At 35.5% G+C, this 20,677-nt stretch overlaps 1 protein-coding gene across 2 annotated transcripts in view; it reads right to left on the bottom strand.

Moving 5' to 3' along the window:
* The window catches only part of ARHGAP32 (Rho GTPase activating protein 32), a 177,042-nt gene extending 156,970 nt beyond the window's left edge, over positions 1 to 20,072 (bottom strand). For both annotated transcript variants that reach the window (XM_040631035.1, XM_040631037.1), the window contains exon 1: positions 18,905 to 20,072. In XM_040631035.1, coding sequence (XP_040486969.1) covers positions 18,905 to 19,009 — 105 coding nt within the window. In that variant the 5' untranslated portion in view covers positions 19,010 to 20,072. The remainder of the gene's footprint in view (positions 1 to 18,904) is intronic.
* Positions 20,073 to 20,677: the final 605 nt, after the last annotated feature.

The following is a 20,677-nucleotide window of genomic DNA, read 5'->3' as shown; positions in this document are numbered from 1 at the left end:
AATGAAAAGACAAAAATTCCTTGATGAAAAATGTAAACCATACAAAAAGATCAAATAAAAATTTCAAAAGTGAAAAATGTAGTATCTGAAATAAAAACTAATGACTTGGCTCAAGAGAAGAATGGAAATGATAGAGGAAAGAGTCAGTGAACCTAACAGACAAAAAGATAAGAGCATATATTTAAATGTTTTAAACGACTGAAAAATATGAACAGACCCATAGATACCCTTTGAGAAGAAACACTGTCACAGAAAAAAAAACTATTTGAAATAATAACTCAAATTCATGAAAATATAACAAATATGTTGAAAGATACATGTTTACAGGTTCAAGATCAGCAAAAATAAAACAGAATAAAGTCAAAGAAAACCACAAAACAACACATCATAATGAAGCTGTTTACAACCAATATAAAAGAAGTATCCTGAGAGCTGCCAGAGAAAAAAGACATATTACATATAGAGTAATAAGAATTGAAATGACTGGACATCTCATTAGAAATCAAGAAGACCAAAAGACAGTGGAATAACATTTATAAAATGCTAAAAGAACTCTCAACACAGAAAACTACACCAAGTGAAAATATCCTTCAGAAAAGACATAAAAATAAGGTCACAGTCAGATTTTTTAGAATTAAGACAATCTGTTACCACTAGATGGGCTCTAAAAGAAATGCTAAAGAAAGCTCTTCATGTAGAAGGATAATGATATCAGAGTAAAACATGGGTCTTCTGGTAAAAAGGGAGCAACAGAAATAATAAATGATTAGATAAATGTAACATATCGCTAATCTCCTCTTAAGTTCTTTAAAATATATGTGCCAGTTGAAAGCAAAAATTATAACACTGATCAATGAATGTAGATGGAATGCTTATAAAAACTACAATATTAAAGGAGAAAGATAAAAGGGCCTACATGGTGGCAAGGTTTCTACATTCTGCTTGAAGTGTAAAACAATAATTTTAAGTAGAATATTAAAAGTTAGAAAAATGAGACCAATAATAGATTAAAAAAAAAAAAAGAAAACACCATGATGAGGTAGATCCAAGGAATCCAAGACTGGTTTAACGCCTGGAAAGAAACTCGATGTTTTGGGTTTGAATTTATTTCAGGAATACAAGAATGGCTTAATAACAGAAAATCTCTAATTGTAATTACTTCAAATGGCAGTAATGCAAAGTAATAGATCTCAAATACGATATATCCTCCCCGAGATAAAGGGAAACAACATATTTTCAGTAATATTTGCATTATTATTCTGAAACAATTAAAAGTAGAAGATGAAAGCGAAGAAGTAATTGCTAATGTCTTAAAAACTAAGGTTTTCAGCATAAGAGACACAAATATAAATCAAAGAAATTAAATAGAAGCCCTTATCATTTCCCCCTTTTTTGGTGTTGAGGGGTCTTGACTAAGGCTGCTAGAACGATGGAAAAGGCAAACGCAGAAGGTACACTGAGACTTAACTACAGCCAGCATATAGCTGAGTCTTCTGTGATATACCCATGGAAAGAATTTTAAAATGGTAATTCAATACTAATACAGTTAGACAAATTTGGAGCTGATTAAAAACTCAAAAAATGTTAAATGTCAATTATATGGCAAATCACTATGAGACAGGAAGAAGGCAGCAGATCATAGGGCTCTTTTATTCCTAAATTTCTCAAGATTTTTATAAAAGATAAATGAAAGCATATGACATATTTATCAAATTTATAGACAGAAAGAAAACTAGAAGGGATACTAACACTCTTAGAGACAGAAGTTGAAGAGATTTTATTTTAACATGCTGCAAAGACAAACTAAAATTACTGTAAAGTTCATCGAGAACAAAAATTAAAGCCCTGAAATTATTTTCAAAACTCCATTTCATAAGTATGATGGGGGGGGGTGCACACTCTGTTTGGCAAGAATTCACGAAACAAGATCTAAGGCTGTACTTGACCACAAGCTAACTATAAGCCAAAGTATATCTTCACTGGTAAAAAGCTAACGCAGTCTTAAAAACTGTGGCATCCATAACAAAGACTGTCAGTATTTGTTTCTCCATAATCTGAACCAGTTAAACCACATAAGGGAACAGTTCATCCATTTCAGGAAAACATTATTTGATACTGAAAACATACAAAAATAGGAACTGGCAACGTTTTATGTTCTCTGTTTTACTGCTTCCTAACCCAGAAAAATATTCCACCGTTCCTGCCACTGGTACAGATCTTCAAAGAATCTTTCAAATGGCTATTATCCTGATCCCAAATCCAAGAAAAGCTCTCCCATGACTGGGTAAATGAAGTGACTTAACAGTAGTGTAACACGTGGTGTTCCAATATAGAACCATAAAGCTGGCTACTGTTGAATCTTCTCCCAAAGTCTATAAAGTCCATCTTTGTGTAACAGATACCAGCAAAATGTTAATAGGTATTACAGATTTTTAACTAAGGAAAAAAAATAGGATATGAAAAGGTGTTTAATATACAATCAGAGCACTGAAAGAAATCTCATTCAGCCATTCTACTGCAGAGGAAACTGAAACCAATAAACAACATGCCATAGTGCATTAGTCACAGTATTTAAACTGAATTTTTATTACAAAACCTGCTACATTTAACATAGGCATATGGAAGAAAAAAGGTTCAAAGACAATTGATTTCTTAAATGGAAAATTATGAGAAACAGCCTTTCTTCTATCAAAATATGAAAGACTAAAAATTTTTAAGATTGAAAAGAAATGGCACAGAAGATACTAAACTTTACTGCTTTAGAATACGAATTAACAAAACTCCTGATAAGTAACGTGGGATCTTCATATTCTTTAGGTAAGTTAGTTCCTCATAAGACAAGAGTAAAAAGAAAAGGAAAAATTAATCCTACAGATACACATCAAAGTGAAAAATATAAAGCAAATTTAAGGTCCTAACAATTAATGAAACATCAAATAATACCTTCTATATTATACGGTATTATTTAGTCCTTAAATTTCTTTAAGAGTTTTCATTTAACACCAATTACAACACATGGTATACATAAATTTCTCCCAGGCAATCATAAAAAAATGTATAGTTTTATAAAGTATTAGTGGTTTTAAATCTCCTGGAATGTTTGTAATTTCCATCAACTAAGGTTATCACATGAGTTAACTATATTATGAAGCATATATAACAGAGAAAAACTATGCAACACTGTGGTAAGCAACATTTCAAAGAAGGCACCGTACCCTCCCCCCAAACTCCTGCCAAGATTCCTACCTCCTGGTTATTCAAATACGAAGCTAGGTAACGATGGGAAGAGATATTTTGGATGTAATTCAAGTCCCAGGTCAGTTGATCTTAAAATAATTGTCTGGGTGGGCCTAATCTTCTTCTTCTTCTTTTTTTTTTTTTTTTTGCTTAAATACATTATTTTTTTTATCTATTTTGGGTTTTTTTATAATAATTTTTTATTATGTTAGTCACCATACAGTATATCTTTAGTTTTTGATGCAATGTTCCATGATTCATTATTTGCGTATAACACCCAGTGCACCATGCAATATGTGCCCTCCTTAATACCCATCACCGGCCTATCCCAATCCCCCACCCCCTCCCCTTTGAAGCCCTCAATTTGTTTCCCAGAGTCCAAAGTATCTCATGGTTCATTCCCCCTTCTGTTTACCCCCGCTTCATTCTTCCCTTCCTTCTACTACCCCAAAAACAAGAGTCTAGGGCCTGACAGATTCCCCGGACAATTCTACCAAACATTCAAAGGAGAAATAATACCTATTCTCCTGAAGCTGTTTCAAAAAATAAAAACAGAAGGAAAACTACCAAACTCATTCTATGAGGCCAGTATTACCTTGATCCCCAAATCAGGCAAAGACCCCATCAAAAAGGAGAATTACAGACCGATATCCCTGATGAATACGGACACCAAAATTCTCAACAAGATCTTAGCTAATAGGATCCAACCGTACAGTAAAAGGATTATCCATCAAGACCAAGTGGGATTCATCCCTGGGATGCAAGGGTGGTTCAACATTTGCAAACCAATCAGTGTAATAGATAATATCAACACGAAAAGAGTCAAGAACCATATGATCCTCTCAATTGATGCAGAAAAAGCATTTGACAAAATACAGTATCCTTTCCTGATTAAAACCCTTCAGAGTGTAGGGATAGAGGGTACATTCCTCAATTTCATAAAAACCATCTATGAAAAGCCTATATCAAATATCATTCTCAATGGGGAAAAACTGAAAGCTTTCCCTTATGAACAGGAACACGACAAGGATGCCCACTCTCGCCATTATTATTCAATATAGTACTAGAAGTCCTTGCAACAGCAATCAGACAACAAAAAGGGATAAAAGGTATCCAACTAGGCAAAGAAGTCAAACTGCCTCTCTTTGCAGATGACATGATACTTTATATGGAAAACCCAAAAGACTCCACCCCCAAATTACTAGAACTTACAGAGCAATTCAGTAATGTGGCAGGATACAAAATCAAAGCTCAGAAATCAGTTGCATTTCTATACATGAACAATGAGACTGAAGAAAGAGAAATTAGAGAATCCATTCTATTTACGATAGCACCAAAAATCATGCATTATCTCGGAATTAACCAGAGAGGTAAAGGATCTATATTCTAGAAACTACAGATCACTCTTGAAAGACATGGAAGAAGACACAAAAAGATGGAAAAATATTCCATGCTCATGGATTGGAAGAATAAACATAGTTAAAATGTCTACGCTACACAGAGCAATCTACACTTACAATGCCATCCTGATCAAAATACCAATGACATTTTTCAAAGAGCTGGAACAAACAGCCCTTAAATTTGTGTGGAACCAGAAAAGGCCCCAAATCACCAAGGAATTGTTGAAAAGGAAAAACAAAGCTGGAGGCATCATGTTGCCAAATTTCAAGCTATACTATGAGGCTGTGATCACAAAGACAGCATGGTACTGGCACAAAAACAGACACATAGACCAATGGAACAGAATAGAGAACCCAGAAATGGACCCTCGGCTCTTTGGGCAATTAATCTTTGACAAAGCAGGAAAAAATACCCAGTGGAAAAAAGACAGTCTCTTCAATAAATGGTGCTAGGAAAATTGGACAGCTACATGCAAAAGAATGAAACTTGACCACTCTCTCACACCATACACAAAGATAAACTCCAAATGGATGAAAGACCTCGATGTGAGACAGGAATCCATCAAAATCAAAGGAGAACATAGGCTGCAACCTCTTTGACATCGGCCACAGCAACTTTTTTTCATGATACATCTCCAAAGGCAAGAGAAATAAAAGATAAAATGAACTTGTGGGACTTCATCAAGATAAAAAGCTTCTGCACAGCCAAGGAAACAGTCAAAAAAACTAAGAGGCAGCCCATGGAATAGGAGAAGATATTTGCAAATGACACTACAGATAAAAGACTGGTATCCAAGATCTACAAAGAACTTCTAAAACTCAATACATAAGAAACAAACAACCAAATCAAAAAATGGGCAGAAGATATGAACAGACACTTTTCCAATGAAGACATACAAATGGCTAACAGACACATGAAAAAATGTTCAAAATCATTAGCCATCAGGGAAATTCAAATCAAAACCACATTGAGATACCACCTTACGCCAGTTAGAAGGCAAAAATGGACAAGGCAAGAAACAACAAATGTTGGAAAGGATGTGGAGAAAGGGGAACCCTCTTACATTGTTGGTGGGAATGCAAGTTGGTACAGCCACTTTGGAAAACAGTGTGGAGGTCACTCAAAAAGTTAAAAATAGAGCTACCCTATGATCCAGCCATTGCACTACTGGGTACTTACCCCAAAGATACAGACATAGTGAAGAGAAGGGCCATATGCACCCGAATGTTCATAGCAGCATTGTCCACAATAGCTAAACTGTGGAAGGAGCTGAGAAGCCCTTCAATGGATGAGTGGATTAAGATGTGGTCCATATATACAATGGAATATTACTCAGCCATCAGAAAGAACGATTACACAACATTTGCAGCAACATGGACGGGACTGGAGGAGATTATGCTAAGTGAAATAAGTCAAGCAGAGAAAGACAATTATTATATGGTTTCACTCATTTATGGAACATAAGAAATGGGTGGGCCTAATCTAATCACAAAAGCACTTCAAAAGCAGTGTTCTCCAGCTGGAAGCCCAATGAAATCCAAAGAAGATTTAAAGCATGATAAGGATTTGAGGTGCTGCTGCTGGCTTTGAAGCCTGAAGTGTCCAAGTGAGAAGGAATTCAGGCAGCCTCTAATAGTAGAAAACACCTCCCCCCCCCCCCCCCGCTGGCAGCCAACAAAGAAACTAGGACCTCAGACCTAGGAACTAGAACAATTCTGCCCACAACCTAAATGAGGTAGGAAGCAGATTCTTCAGTCTTCAGATGAGAGCCCAACCCAGCCAAACACCTTGATTTCTGCCTTACAAGACCCTGAGCAGAGAACAGTTCAGCTTGCCCAAACTTGTGACCTACAGAACTGTAAGACAACAAATGAGTATTGTTTTAAGTCCCTCCATTTGTGATAATTTCTCACACAGCAATAGAAAACGAATAATAATAATGTGGATATGTAAGACCCTAGAAATTCCTGAATGAGCCCAGGCTTTAAGGGCTCCTTTACCTCTCATGCAATTAAAACTCTCTCTCTCGGGGTACCTGGGTGGCTCAGGCAGTAAGCGTCTGCCTTTGGCTCAGGTCATGATCTCAGGGTCCTGGGATAGAGCCCCACAGGAGCTTCTTGCTCAGCGGGGAGTCTGCTTTTCCTTCTCCCTCTGTCCTTCCCCCCAGCTCACATGCTCTCTCTGTGACAAACAGATAAATAAATCTTTAAAAAAATAAATAAATAAAACTCTCCCTCTCTCTTCCCAGGACTGTGACGCAAAGCCCCAGGAGTTTTTGCTTTCCAGCACTCCCACTCTCCAGGGAACACGCTGACTTCAGCACTCTCCCAAGACTCTTGCGGAAGCTCACAGGAGGATGCTGCTCATGTGAAGCCAAGCCCTGGAAGAAAGTGCAATTTCTGCAGGTGGGGTTGGTAGTCAGTGAGAGATACATAGACCTGACTCAGCGTAACAGCCAACTCTCCTTTCTCCCTTGCAACCCATACTTCAATGTGCATGCCACAAACTGTTCCATACCCATTTTGCAGCTCTCAAGACCCTCATTTGGGGTACCTGGGTGGTTCAGTGGGTTAAGCATCTGCCTTTGGCTCAGGTTATGATCTCAGGGTTCTGGGACTGAGCTTAGAAGGGAATCAGTTTCTTCCTCTTCCTTGCTCCTACCCCTCTACTTGTGCTCACGCATGCTCTCTCTCTCTCAAATAAATAAAATCTTTTTTAAAAAATGACCCTTACTCATTTCCCCTACGAAGAGGAAAATTTAATTCCTTTCCCTCTCCATAGCAGTATTTTTTATTCCCCTTTCACAGGTATCCCTACACTATGTCCACCAGCCAGATCTCTTCCTTCCAGTGAACCAGCCAACTCCTTTATTTATGACACTTCCCATAATGTACAATGGGGAATATCTAGTTTTCCCTTCACTGTAGCACCTTAATAATAAGGCAGAATGCATATGTTCAATGCAAAGAAAAAGATATAAAACTACATGTTGTTTACAAGTATAAAATTATACTCTGAGACATCATGGGGAAAAGAGAATATATTAACAAAGCAATATTCTTTGAAAGTAACAATTTGGAGAAATTTGTAGAAGAAAATCATGTTTATGTGGGTGTTAAATTAGAAACTCTCTGCATTATAAGAAGACAAGAAGGAAATATACCAAAATAATCTTACCAGTGTGGGAAACGGGATTATGGGTGAGTCGCTCTTTTTTTTCCTCACTTTTCCACATTTTCTATATAAGCATGTTTTGTTTTTATAAAGGGAGAAAGCTTTACTGAGAAAGAGAGGGAAANAGAGAAAGCAAGCAAGCTAGCTACCTCCTTCCACCTCTGCATATTACCTACTTTACAACAACCTTATGCAAATGCGTAACAACCCACTGTAACTAAATGAGGTTAGATACTCAACATGATTCCAACAGATAAAATTAGGTATTCGCATTTACAGGCAATTTAGGGAAGAACAAGGTAAAAACATATTTATGATGAGATATACCCATGTTCTAGCAATAAAATGGAATTTTTGATCACTGAGCTAAGTCATGAGTTAATGTGATAAGAGCTAGAACCATGGTGGAGATGCATCTCGAAGCAGAAAAAGAAGGAGAAATAACTGGTCTTCTCCCCTCTTCCTGTCCTCCAATCTTCTACTAGTGCCTCCCATTGGCCAAACCTACCCAGAAGCCTCCTGGTAAGAGAGCCTAGGAAATGTAGTTTGCAGGGACTCACTTCCTGCAATAGAGAACAAAACAGAAGGCAAGAAATCCCAAACCCAGCTTCATAATATTCCTTACTAAATGATGAAGATATCACTGTATTTATATAGAAGTCCAGTAATTTGAAATATAAATGATTTTATATAAAATCTCATTTTCACAAGGTAGACAAATAACATCCATATTTACACATAGGTACGTACACATACATGCACATTCCTCATCAGCTGAATAAGCAAGATTGTAATACTCAATCTCTACTGGGCATAAAGGTAAACTATTCCAAATGAGTAGTTAATACTTAAGAACAACAAAGGTAGATCTGAAATTGTTATAGAAAATTAACAATTCACCAAATAAGCATTCACAAAGGACATCAAAATGCAATCAGCATAAGAATATACTGTTATCAAAATGGCCCCAGAATGTCCTTTTCTTCAAAGAACAAAAAATCCCAATACAACATATGTGAGGGGAAAGGAAGCCCAGATCAAAATCTTTTTTTATGTACAAGGTTAGGAAAAAGCATGTAAAAATAATTCAGGGGAAAAAAAAATGGTAACTTTCTGCCACTCTTCACTTTTTTCCTTCAACAGACTCAAATCTTATTTATTATATTCTTTTCATTATTTGTATTCAGAATTTGAGGGAGGGCACAATAGCTTTAGACCAGTGTTATAATATTTTTTCATAATGATGATGAAAAATAACACTTCTGCTTAAAATACAGTAGTAAAAGGACAAATATTTGGCCTATTAAATAGGGAAAAAAGAAATCGTAGGAGCTACCTCTATGTTGGTAGAACTGTATACATATACAGATAGTCCCTGACTTAAGATGGTTTTAATTACAACTTTTTGACTTTGCAACGGTACAAAAGCAATGCACATTCAGTAGAAACTATACTTTAAGTTTTGAATTTTGACTTTTTCCTGGGCTAGTGATATACCGTACTGTACTTTCCAGGGATGCTGGGCAGCAGCAGTGAGCCATAGCTCCTAGTCCACAACAGGATCATGAGGGTAAGCAATGGTTCTGCACCCATACAAGCATCTTGTTTTTCACTTTCAATAAAATATACAATAAATCCATTGAGATATCCAACACTTTATTATAAAACAGGCTTTGTGTTAAATAATTTTCCCCAATTGTAGGCTAATTTAAGTATTCTGAGCACGTTTAAGATAGACTAAGCAAAGCTATAATGTTCAATAGGTTAGATGTATCAAATGTATTTTCAAAAAAAAGTGCATTTTCAACTTATAGTATTTTCAATGTACAATTGGTTCATCAGAATGTGACCCCATCATAAGTCAAAGAAGATCTATACATATACATACGCATTACCATATACATAACTGAAAAAAACAAGATTTGAATATGAAATCCGTTCCGTCAAGAAAGGCAAATGGGACTGCCAGTGTCCATACTCAACCACAGTTTCATCATAGGAAACACACGGAACAAACCTCTGAAATGAAACATGTTTATAGAAGCTATTAAATTTTAATTGGCCCAAGTATTGTTCCCTTTCTTACAAAGGAACAAGAGACAATAAAGGGAAATGTAATAGTAATTATCCCAATACTAAGGAAAAGCTAAATCTGTTAAATCTACCATATATTATGTTGAACAACAATATCACTAAATTGATTTTTTTTTATCCAGAGAGGGAGAGAGTGGAGGGAGGGGGAGAGGGAGAGAGAAAATCTTAAGTAGGCTCCCTCAGGCTGGATCTCACAACCCCGACATCACAACCTGAGCCGAAATCAAGAGGCCAACGCTTAACCAACTGAGCCACCCAGGTGCCCCAATTCTTAAACAGTAAGTATATTACCAAGAAATTAAATTAACTGAGTTATCTGTGTGAATAGTTTCAAAAGAATTTTGATAAAACAAAATATCCTTAATATTAAAAACGGATTACATAATTTTCTTCACATATTTCCTCCAACCTGGTATCTAGAACTGAACTCCTAACATGCAAGTGCTAAAAACACTTTAGAATCAAAGGAGGCAGGTAGATTTAAATACAAGGATAACTCCCAAAGCATACAAATAACCATCAAATAAGACCCAGGAGTAAACTATATAATTATTTCTATTTAATTTTCTATTTTGAATGGTAACAACAGGGTGAGATTACTAAAGCCAAAAAAGAAACCAAAAAACAAACAAACAAAAAAAACCTATGATTTTAAAAAGTAATAATAAAACTAATTCCTTCGCAATAAAGAAGTTGCCTTAAGGTTCAACTCTACTACAAAATAATGTCTCTTCCAAAAAAAAAAAAATTAAGAGCAAGAAAAAAATTATTCGGAGCAACATTTAAAATAATTTAAGAAAAGTTATTAGCAACATCCATTACTATAATAATCACAAATCCTCCAGCAGAAAATATCTAGTAAATCAACATAAAAATTAACACAATGACGTATTAGCAAAACTGTTAAATATTCTGAAGTATCTACTTCTCTATAATGGAGATTCATTCTCTCCTTTATCTCACTCCCATCTGTCCCAATCATTAAAGATAATCCTCCTTATTCAGCAAGTATTTAATTTGCTGAAAATACAGGGTTTGAATGTTGTAAATAAATTTATCAGATATTTTCTATTAAGGTTCTTAGGAAAATCTAAAACCAGTATACTATTACCTTATAGGAACTTTATTCAGGTAAATTATTGCTAGTCTTCAGTGCTGCTAGAAAATGATACTGATCTGTTTCTACATTTGAATTTTGTACACCAGACCTACTAATAAAAATTGCATGTAATAGTTAAATATATATTATAAAACATAAAGTACAAGTTCTTTCTCATAAGGCAGGGTATGAACAAAAGAATAGCAGAAGGGAAGAAAGAACCACAAATGAGCGAGACACTTCATTGGGAATCTTCCATTAAAGAAAGAAACAGCAAGATTCTACACTATCCATGACACTCCAGTTGAGATCTATAAGAATCGTTATGCCTCCAACTGTATGTTTTATGTATTTTCTCCCTGAATGTTTCCTAAGTTAAAACACTTTTTTGAAAAGCTATATAACAAATTCTCTCAGTAAAAGTAAATCCAGATCACTTAATGCCTTAATAGCACAATATTTGGAATGTACAATTGACCCTTAAACAACACAGGAGTTAAGGATGTTGACCCCATGCACAATTAAAATTGAGTATAACCTTTGATTCCCCAAAAATTTAACTACGAATAGGCTACTACTGACCAGAAGCCTTAACAATAACATAAATTGTCAATTAACACATATTTTGCACGTTACATGTATTTACCATACTGTATCTTACAATAAAGGAAGCTGGGGAAAAATATTATTAAGAAAATTATAGGGAAGAGAAAATATATTCACAATACCATATTGTATTTATCCAAGAAAATGTACATATAAGTGGATCTGCACAGTTCAAACCCGTGTTGTCCAAGGGTCAACTGTAGTTTTCAGTTTAATAATTAATAATAAAATACTCGGTTTGAGATCAGTTAAACAGTTCAAAAGATTTTAGGCCTAACCTTATAAAACTGCCAATTTTGAGCTTGTTTAACCTATAAAACTAACAATTTCATATGGCTCACCTAATACATATCTCAGAACTCTCAGCAGTACATTAATTATCTTCAATAATTAACGCTGCTTGATTCATGACAGAGAATTCCCACAATCTTCAGCCAGAAAAGGATGCACCATGGAATGGGGTGGCTTGGAGTTGTTTATTGAAGAGTTCTGAATATATTTGGCAGGAATTCAAAACCTGGGCTTTGCATATTAATCAATGGTTGCATTTGTGATTATTCAGAAAGCAAAACTAAAAAACATTCAGTTTTTAAAGGCTGTGAAATGATAAACATCTTCAGTTTCTCTAAGTTATAACTAAAATTCACCCAACAATCAAAATGCACTGTTAAATATCATGCAGCAATAAAAGAGCTAAAAACATTCATTCAAAGAACATTTGCAAAGACTTATTTCTTTTATTCAAACTGCAGTTTTTTTATAGCTCAATGAGTAAAAGGAACCAGTCTAAGTACCAAACAGAGTGGATAACTATTAATAAAGGAGCAATAAACAAAATACACACCTCCTCCAAAATTACCTCTTCCTCAAGATTACTCAGGAAGAAATAATCCAGCTGTTTTAATCAATCCTCGTTCCTCTTTAGAAAGTAGGCAACAGACGAGGGAATGGTCCAATACAAAGGGTACTTTTGAAAAGTCTAAGAAAAATGTACCAATGGTCTCACTTTTATCTTAAAAAAAGAAAGGAGAAAAGAGAAAAAAGAGAGAAGAAAGGAAAAAGAAAAGAAGAAAATTCATATTAACATCTAACAAATGAGATAATAAAGCAGGAAAATTCAGGGCATTTTCAAGGAAAAACAAATGGTTCTATATGTCCAGAGAATGACAATTTCATTCATTCAAAAAAAATATTTACTAAGAATTTATTAGGCCAGGCACAGGGGATGAAACAGTAAACAGAAGTGACAACATCCCTGTACTCAAGGAATTTATAATCAAATGGAAAAGAAAGATAATAATGATACAAATTACATTTGCAAGTACTATGGAGAAAATTAAAGCCGAGTAAAAAAGGCAGAGAGGAAGGCAGGGCTATTACTTCCTCTAAGAGGGTGAGTGAAGGCAGCACTTAACTGTAACATTTGAAGAGATCAGAAGAAAAGAGCAGAGCAAGCTTTGCAGATCATGTAGGGAAAGCACTTTCCAGGAGAAGAGAACACAACAAATACAAAGGCCCTGAAGTAGGAGAATACTTGGCACATTTGACAAAGATTGACGAGGCCACGCAACTGGAGCAAAATGATTTGTAACAAATGCAAGGATTCAGAACCTGAGTGACTGGACTGAAGTATTACTAACATAAACCGTCAAGTTAAAAGGAAGAAACATTTCTGGGAGGAGGAAAGCTGAGATTCAGCGGACCTCTATAGGTCACAGCTTCTACAGGACCTTCCAGTGGGGAATGAATTCTTACAGAGCTTGAGATATGGACATGGAAGTCATCTGTATAGAGATGACAGTCCAATCTGCAGGAATAGTAAAGAAGTGGGAAGAAACAAGCATAAAGAAACAAAACACAGACCCCCTGTGTACGCCTGCATTTAGCAGGTGGGAAGGAGAGGCAGAGGAAAAGAGCCAGCCAACGCCTCAGGAGTGACTGTGGCTGCGATTAGGAGTGTGTGAGAGAGGAAGTATGAGTGTATGGGAGAGAGCGCATGCGCGCACACTCGAGCCAAGCACACAAGTGTCTTTATGAGAAAGGGGAAGGCCTGTGCAGAGGCACACATACATGCTAACAACATTGAGCATTAACTTGTCATCTTCCTTTGTAAAGTTTCCGATAGTTTGGAAATCAGCATTTATAACTTGTTTTAATTTTCAGGGCTCTGGTTGTTAGCATCTATGAGCATTTTCACCAAGGACCACTGATTTTATTTTGTCAGTAACAACTTCTTTACTACATACAACATGACCTGCTTTAGTCATTAGCCTTGAACGTGCTGATTTTAAGGGTAAAAAAAAAAATTCACGTGAGAAACTATTCCAAAAAAAAAAAAAAAACAACCTTGAGAATTAACAGGATCCAGTCTGAGAATACCGATATAATCAATATTAAAAATAAAATATACAATAAAACACTAAGAAGTATGATGTAAGGTGGTTTTAGTTAAAATATTCAGAACTGGTTGAAGATTCTCTCTTCAGGTTTTTTCTCTTATCTTTTTAAGATCCTAACTTTTTTCACTAAATGATTTCACTGCTAAATAATTGCAAGTAAGTATTTCACTTAATAATTAAGAAAAACTATAGTTTTTTATAATGCTTATATTATAGCTATTTAGTTATAAATTTATGAAGAATAGTAAGTAAACCATAAATCACAAAAGGATAGGGTGCTACTGTAGGGTTTGTTGTTGTTTTAATTTTAAAATGATTTAGAACAGATCAATTATTAGTAAGGAGAGTGAATCAGTAGTCAAAAACCTCCCAACAATAAAAATCTAGGATCAGACAGCTTCACTAGTGCATTCTACCAAATGTTTAAAGAAGAATTAATACCAACCCTTCTTAAACTCTTCCAAAAAATAAGAGGGAATACTGTCATACTGATTATACAAGGCCAGCATTACCTAGATATCAAAAGCAGACAAGGACACCACAAGAAAAATAAATTACAGAGGCACCTGGATGGCTCAGTCAGTTAAGAGTCCTTTCAGCTCAGGTAATGATCTCAGAGTCGTGAGATCGAGCCCTGCCTCCGGCTCCTCACTCAGTGTGGAATCTGCTTGAGATTCTCTCTCTTCTTCTCCCTTTGCCCCTCCCCCCCCCCACACTCTAAATAAATAAATAAGTACGTAAGTTATGGGACAACATCCCTGATGAACATGAATGCAAATCCTTAACAAAATATTTAGCAAACTGAATCCAACAGTACGTTAGAAGGATCACACACCATGGTCAAGCCGATTCATACAGGGATCAGAGGATGGTTCAACATCCACAAATCAATCTACGTAACACACCACATTAACAAAATGAAGGATAAAAATCATATGAGCATCTCAACAGATGCAGAAAAAGCATTTAACAAAATTCAACATCCATTTATGATAAAAACTCTCAATCTAGATGATATACAGGGAATGTACCTCAGCACAAGGGCCATATATGACAAGCCCACAGCTAATATCATGCTCAATGATGAAAAGCTAAAAGCTTTTCCTTTAAGATCAGGAACAAGACAAGGTTGCCCACTCTCACCATGTCTATTCAAAACAGTACTAGAAATCGTACCGGGAGCAAGTAAGCAAGAAAAAGAAATAAAAGGCCTCCAAATCAGAAAGGAAGAAGTAAAACTGTAACTATTTCTAGATGATGTAATATGCTAAACCCTAAAGACTCCAACAAAACACTGTCAGAACTAATAAACAAATTCAGTAAAGCTTCAGAATATAAAATCATTAAAACAGTTGCTTTGCCACACACTAACAGCAAGCCAGATTACTGAGTATCTTTACAATGGGATGCTAGCCACCTGCAGCGATTCATTGATCTGACAGAGGTGTGGAGCTTTCTTTGGTGAGGCTATTTTCCATCTCTGCAGAGAAGTTAACTTGCAGAAAACTAACAGTACAAATAATTCCCATCCATAGAAATGCAAATTGTGTCTAGTGGAACTAAACAGTTTTGCCAGTTTTTGCATCCATTTGCATCTATTTTAGCATGATTAATCTCTAACAGTAAGGCACTCTGAATTCTCCTTTGAACCAAATCTCCTTTGAATCAAGCTGTAACACTTGACTGGTTCCTTCATTAATTAATGAGTTAAATATCCTTGGCATGTGTTCATTTTATATTTGTATGAGAGTCATGATTATATCCTCTTTAAACTTTATCCTTCAATAAAACGAATACAAGATTATATAGTCAATGAAGACAGATACATCCATAACTAACTAGAATGAGATCGAGTATTAAGACATAGATATGAACAATACACCATGAGAAATAAAATAGAACTTGGTTCTATTTTTATTTTTATTTTATTTTTCTATCTGAAAGGTTTCAGAAAGCCTTACATCTTAAGTTACAATTATATAAGGCAGAGGCCAAAACTAGGGCCAATCCAGTCCAATGCCTGTTTTTGTACAGCCCATAAGCTAACATTTTTAAATGTTTGGGGGAGGGAAATCAAAAGACGGATGATTATCTAATGACATGTGAAAATTACATAAAATTCAAATATGTGTCCATAAATAAAGTATTATTGGAACACAGCCATGCTTGTTTATATATTATCTGTGGCTACTTTCACATTACAATGACAGCTGAGTAGCTATGAAAGAGACATTATGAGGCACTCTCACCAATTCATACCGCTGCTCAGCACACCATAAATTACACTATGGAGTTACAACTCAACAGCATTGCAAGTTCCACATGTATCACCATACCACGTGCTTAAAATTACCGAATTGTACACAACACGTAAAAAATAAGCCGAGAAGAGATAAGTGGACTATGAATGTCATGCTTTTAAGGCACAGGAGAATGTGGGTTTCATTATCAAATAAGATGGCAAAATACTGTGTTGATTATGCGCTGACACTACAGCTGTGCTGAAAGAAAGAATATACATCAAACATTACCAAACTACACACTCATCACAATATTCTCAACTCACAGGAAAACAACAATCTGAAAAGTTAGAAAACTCTAAAACAGAGTAAATGAGTAAAGCATCACATAGAATTTCTTCACAAAAATAAAAACAAGACTGCATCCAAAGTAAATTCCCAAGTAGATCATTTGTTAGCAGAGCAAGGAAAGCCACTGACTAATGGTGAATCAATTAAATCATGTTTGACTATAGCAAAGAAATCCAGAGAAAACAAACTGATTTAAGTCTAATAGTCTTTTGGTAAGTACAGGCATGAAGACTTGAGGTCATGGAGAGCAAAATCAAGAGTCCATTTAAAAATAAGGCAAATGATTTCAGGTGGTTTTCCTTAACTCTTGATGAGTCAACGAATGTAACCAATACTAGTGAGTTGCTGAGGAGTCAATGCTGAGTTTAAAGTGGCTGAAGAATTAGCCCCTATATACAGTCTGCCTAGGACAACTACAGCTGACAATATTCTGAAATAAATTCAACAAACATTAATTCAGTACAACCTGAAGTGGAATCTAGTAAGATACTTTATACCAATTATGGTAAAAAATATGGGTGAAACAGAAAAAGTTCAGTTGGACCTATTTTCAACCTGTTACTGAATGCTAAATGGCCTTCATAATTTCATTTTTGCTGCAGAGTTGATGCTATTTCTTAATGAATTTAATCTAAAATTGCAAAGCAAAACGTAGCTTATGAGAAACTTACATTGTGATAAATGTTAGAATCATAATCATGAACTCTCATACATATTTTCCAAGCTATTACACATTAAAACAAGAAGAGAGATCTCCATTACCACAAAAATTTGCAATGAATGTATTTTCTGGACTCCAACTACAGTTCCAGCAGGGTTTTTCAGATCATCATTACAAGGAAATTCCCATACTGCAAAATCCATTTAACCTTGCAACTGAGGAGCTTCAACCTCACCTTTAATTGGATGTTTGTAATATCATGTTATGCTAAAAGGTAAATATCAGAGAAGAATCTAATAGAATTCTATAAATGCCTTCCAAGAGACAAATATGCTCAATTAAAATCACATGCTCATGAACTGATGTCTGTATTTGGCAGTACCTTAGTGAAAAGGCATTTTCAAAAATGAAATATGCAAAATCTCATTATAGATCATCAGTGACATGAATATTTGCATTCGATTTTGATGATAAGAAACACTAACTTAACTACAATTAAGTAAAATGTTATTCTTCACAAAAGGAATCTCACCGTTCTTAAGAGACCCGAACTGCAAAAAGTTATAATAGATTAAATGTGTATCTCAAACTATCATGCGGAAAACTACACTGCATTGGACTTTTCTAACCAATCCCCAACAAAAAGTGCTTTTCCAGCATTTCAGTAAATGACTCCATTCTTCAGGTTGATCAAGCCAAAAAACTTGAAGTCATCTTTGACATCTCTTTAGCTCACTCTATAACATCCCATTCAACAGTAGGCTTTATCTGTAGAACTCTCTCCAGAATCTAACCATTTTTCACTATACCTACCATTCCGGTTCAAGCTACCATTACAGTTCACCTATTATAATAACCTTCTAACTGGTCTCCTTATTTCTTCTTTTGCCTCTCTCTTTAGCCTATTCAGAGAAACCAGAAACTTCAAAATTTTAAGCCAGACCATGTCACTTCTCAGCCAAAAATCCTCCAATGGTTTCCCATCTCACTCAGCATAAGAAACCAAAGTCTTTATAATGGACCACAAGATCATGACCACAGGATCTGCTCTCCATCTACCCAAACCACTCTCTGACCTCATCTCCTTCTACTTTTCCCCTGGCTTGTTCAATTTCAGCCACATGTCCTACTTGTGTTTCTTTCAGCTTACTTTTTAATCCTATGCCACAGCCTTTAACTTGTTCTTCCAATGCCTAAAATGATGTTTCCAGATAAGTACACTACTCATTCCCTCACATCCTTCTGTTCAAATTTTATCTTCTCCCAGAGGCCCTCTGTGGCCCCTCTATTATAAAGCTAGCAACCATCCTTTCTCACGCTATCCTACCACTCTGTAACCCCACTACTCTGCATTAATTTTCTACAATAGTACTTATGTCATTTGACATATTATATATTTAATTATCTCCTTCTCCTCCTAACCCATTAAAATATAAGCTACACGAAGGCAGGAAATTGGTGTGTTTTGTTCAGGACTCTGCCCACAGAATTTAAAACATTGCTTAGAATAGATTATTTGCTCGATAGACACTTCCTGAATAAATTAACAGAGCAACACACAAAAAGTTTATAAGGATTCATCAGTTCCTTCTCCTTATATAAGTAAAATATACACATATACATATGCATAAAACTGATTTACCATTGTGCTAAGTGTTTCTTCCCAATCAGGCCGCTCTCGAGGGTGAACATTTCTATGTAGTTCTGGAACAAAATCATCCTCTTCAGAATGTACTGAGGACTTCATCTTCCTAGAGATAAAAACATGAGAGACTATGGTAAGAACTCCCAATTCTATGAAAACCTTTCAATGACTATAATTCAAAAAATAGAAAATTATGTCAGATTTGAAGTTGAAGAGGTTTAGTGGTTAGTACTGATTCCCCATTTGTATTCTGGCTTTCAGAGATCTTTCCTGATGTACCCAACACCCACTTTTATTCCAAAAGATAAATGTTAAGTTAATAACTACGTAACCTCACAGTCTGTGGTAATTATTACACAAGACTGATTTTATCTGTTTAACACAGTAGGAACCTGGAAAAGATTTGCAACAGACACCAATAGTAATGGAACTGTGCTGAGCATTAGTAAAATTCCAGGATTAGTAAAATTCCAGGATATGGTATCAATTTATGTAGCAGTGTGTTGAACTAGCACTCTTGAGAACAACGATGAATGGTAAACAAAACATATGAAACAACTTGTCTAAGGGCACAGGAAAGCAATCAATACAAGTAGGAGTTCTGGGGTTAGATTCTCTGAGAGTCCATGAAGCAAATTCCACATTTAATTATTACTTTTGTAGAAGAGATTTCCTAAATCAATAACAGGAAATAAAGCCCAAGCATAATATTGTAGTCTTACTGGACTAAGCTGGCAGAGGTTGGAAGCTGCAGTTGCCAAAGCAGATGGGGCTTCAGGGTGAAAATGATCCCTAAAAGACATGTAGAGAAAGAACCCATAAATCTACATGGAAATTCCCCCTGAAACCATTAACTAACTCCGAAGCCTACAAGTATGTAGGACAAGATGCTGAGAAACCTATCCAAAAACACTTGATAGGCAACTAAAGAGCCAACAGGATATTTCCGCAGCCCAGTCATGCTGTAAAGATGGAGGTTGGCGAGCAAGTGCTGTCAAGATGGAGGAGCATTGAAAAAAGAGCTCTTGAGACTCCAGAAAAGCCATGCCTTATGAGTAAGGACAAACGAGCAATAGATGAACTCTAACAAATCCTAAAACCAAGACTTTATAGCATTAGAACTGCCAGAATAAAAAAAAAAAAAATAGGGGGCGCCTGGGTGGCACAGCAGTTAAGCGTCTGCCTTCGGCTCAGGGCGTGATCCCGGTGTTATGGACCGAGCCCCACATCAGGCTCCTCCGCTATGAGCCTGCTTCTTCCTCTCCCACTCCCCCTGCTTGTGTTCCCTCTCTCGCTGGCTGTCTCTATCTCTGTTAAATAAATAAATAAAATCTTAAAAAAAAAAATAAAAATAAAAAAATAAAAAATAAAAGAAGAACTTGGGAAAATAACTTATTTTCAAACAAAAGCTAAAAAAATTTACCATCAAGAGACCTACAATAAAAGAAATAGTAGAGTTCTTCTGACTGAAGGAAACTGATCCCAAAACTACAGAAATTCATAAAGAGCACAGTGAAGGAAAAAGTGAGAAAATATAAGTAAATAATGGCTTAAAAACTGACATAAAAATAAAAATAATACCCCATAAGTTTTATAATAGACATAAAAAGGCACAAAGGATAGGAGAGACATATGCAGTCAATTAGTATAAAAGTTCTCTATTGGCTGGGACATGAAATAAACACTATTTTAGAAAAGAATCTAATAAGTCAGATATATGTTGCAATCTTTACAGTAACTACTGGAATAATAGTAAATAAATGTATAACT

The sequence above is a fragment of the Ursus maritimus genome, unplaced genomic scaffold (assembly GCF_017311325.1).
Source record: "Ursus maritimus isolate PB19 unplaced genomic scaffold, ASM1731132v1 scaffold_16, whole genome shotgun sequence".
NCBI classification, from domain to species: domain Eukaryota; kingdom Metazoa; phylum Chordata; class Mammalia; order Carnivora; family Ursidae; genus Ursus; species Ursus maritimus.
Note: the sequence above shows the minus strand (reverse complement) of the source record. Positions and strands in the feature narration are given on the sequence as shown.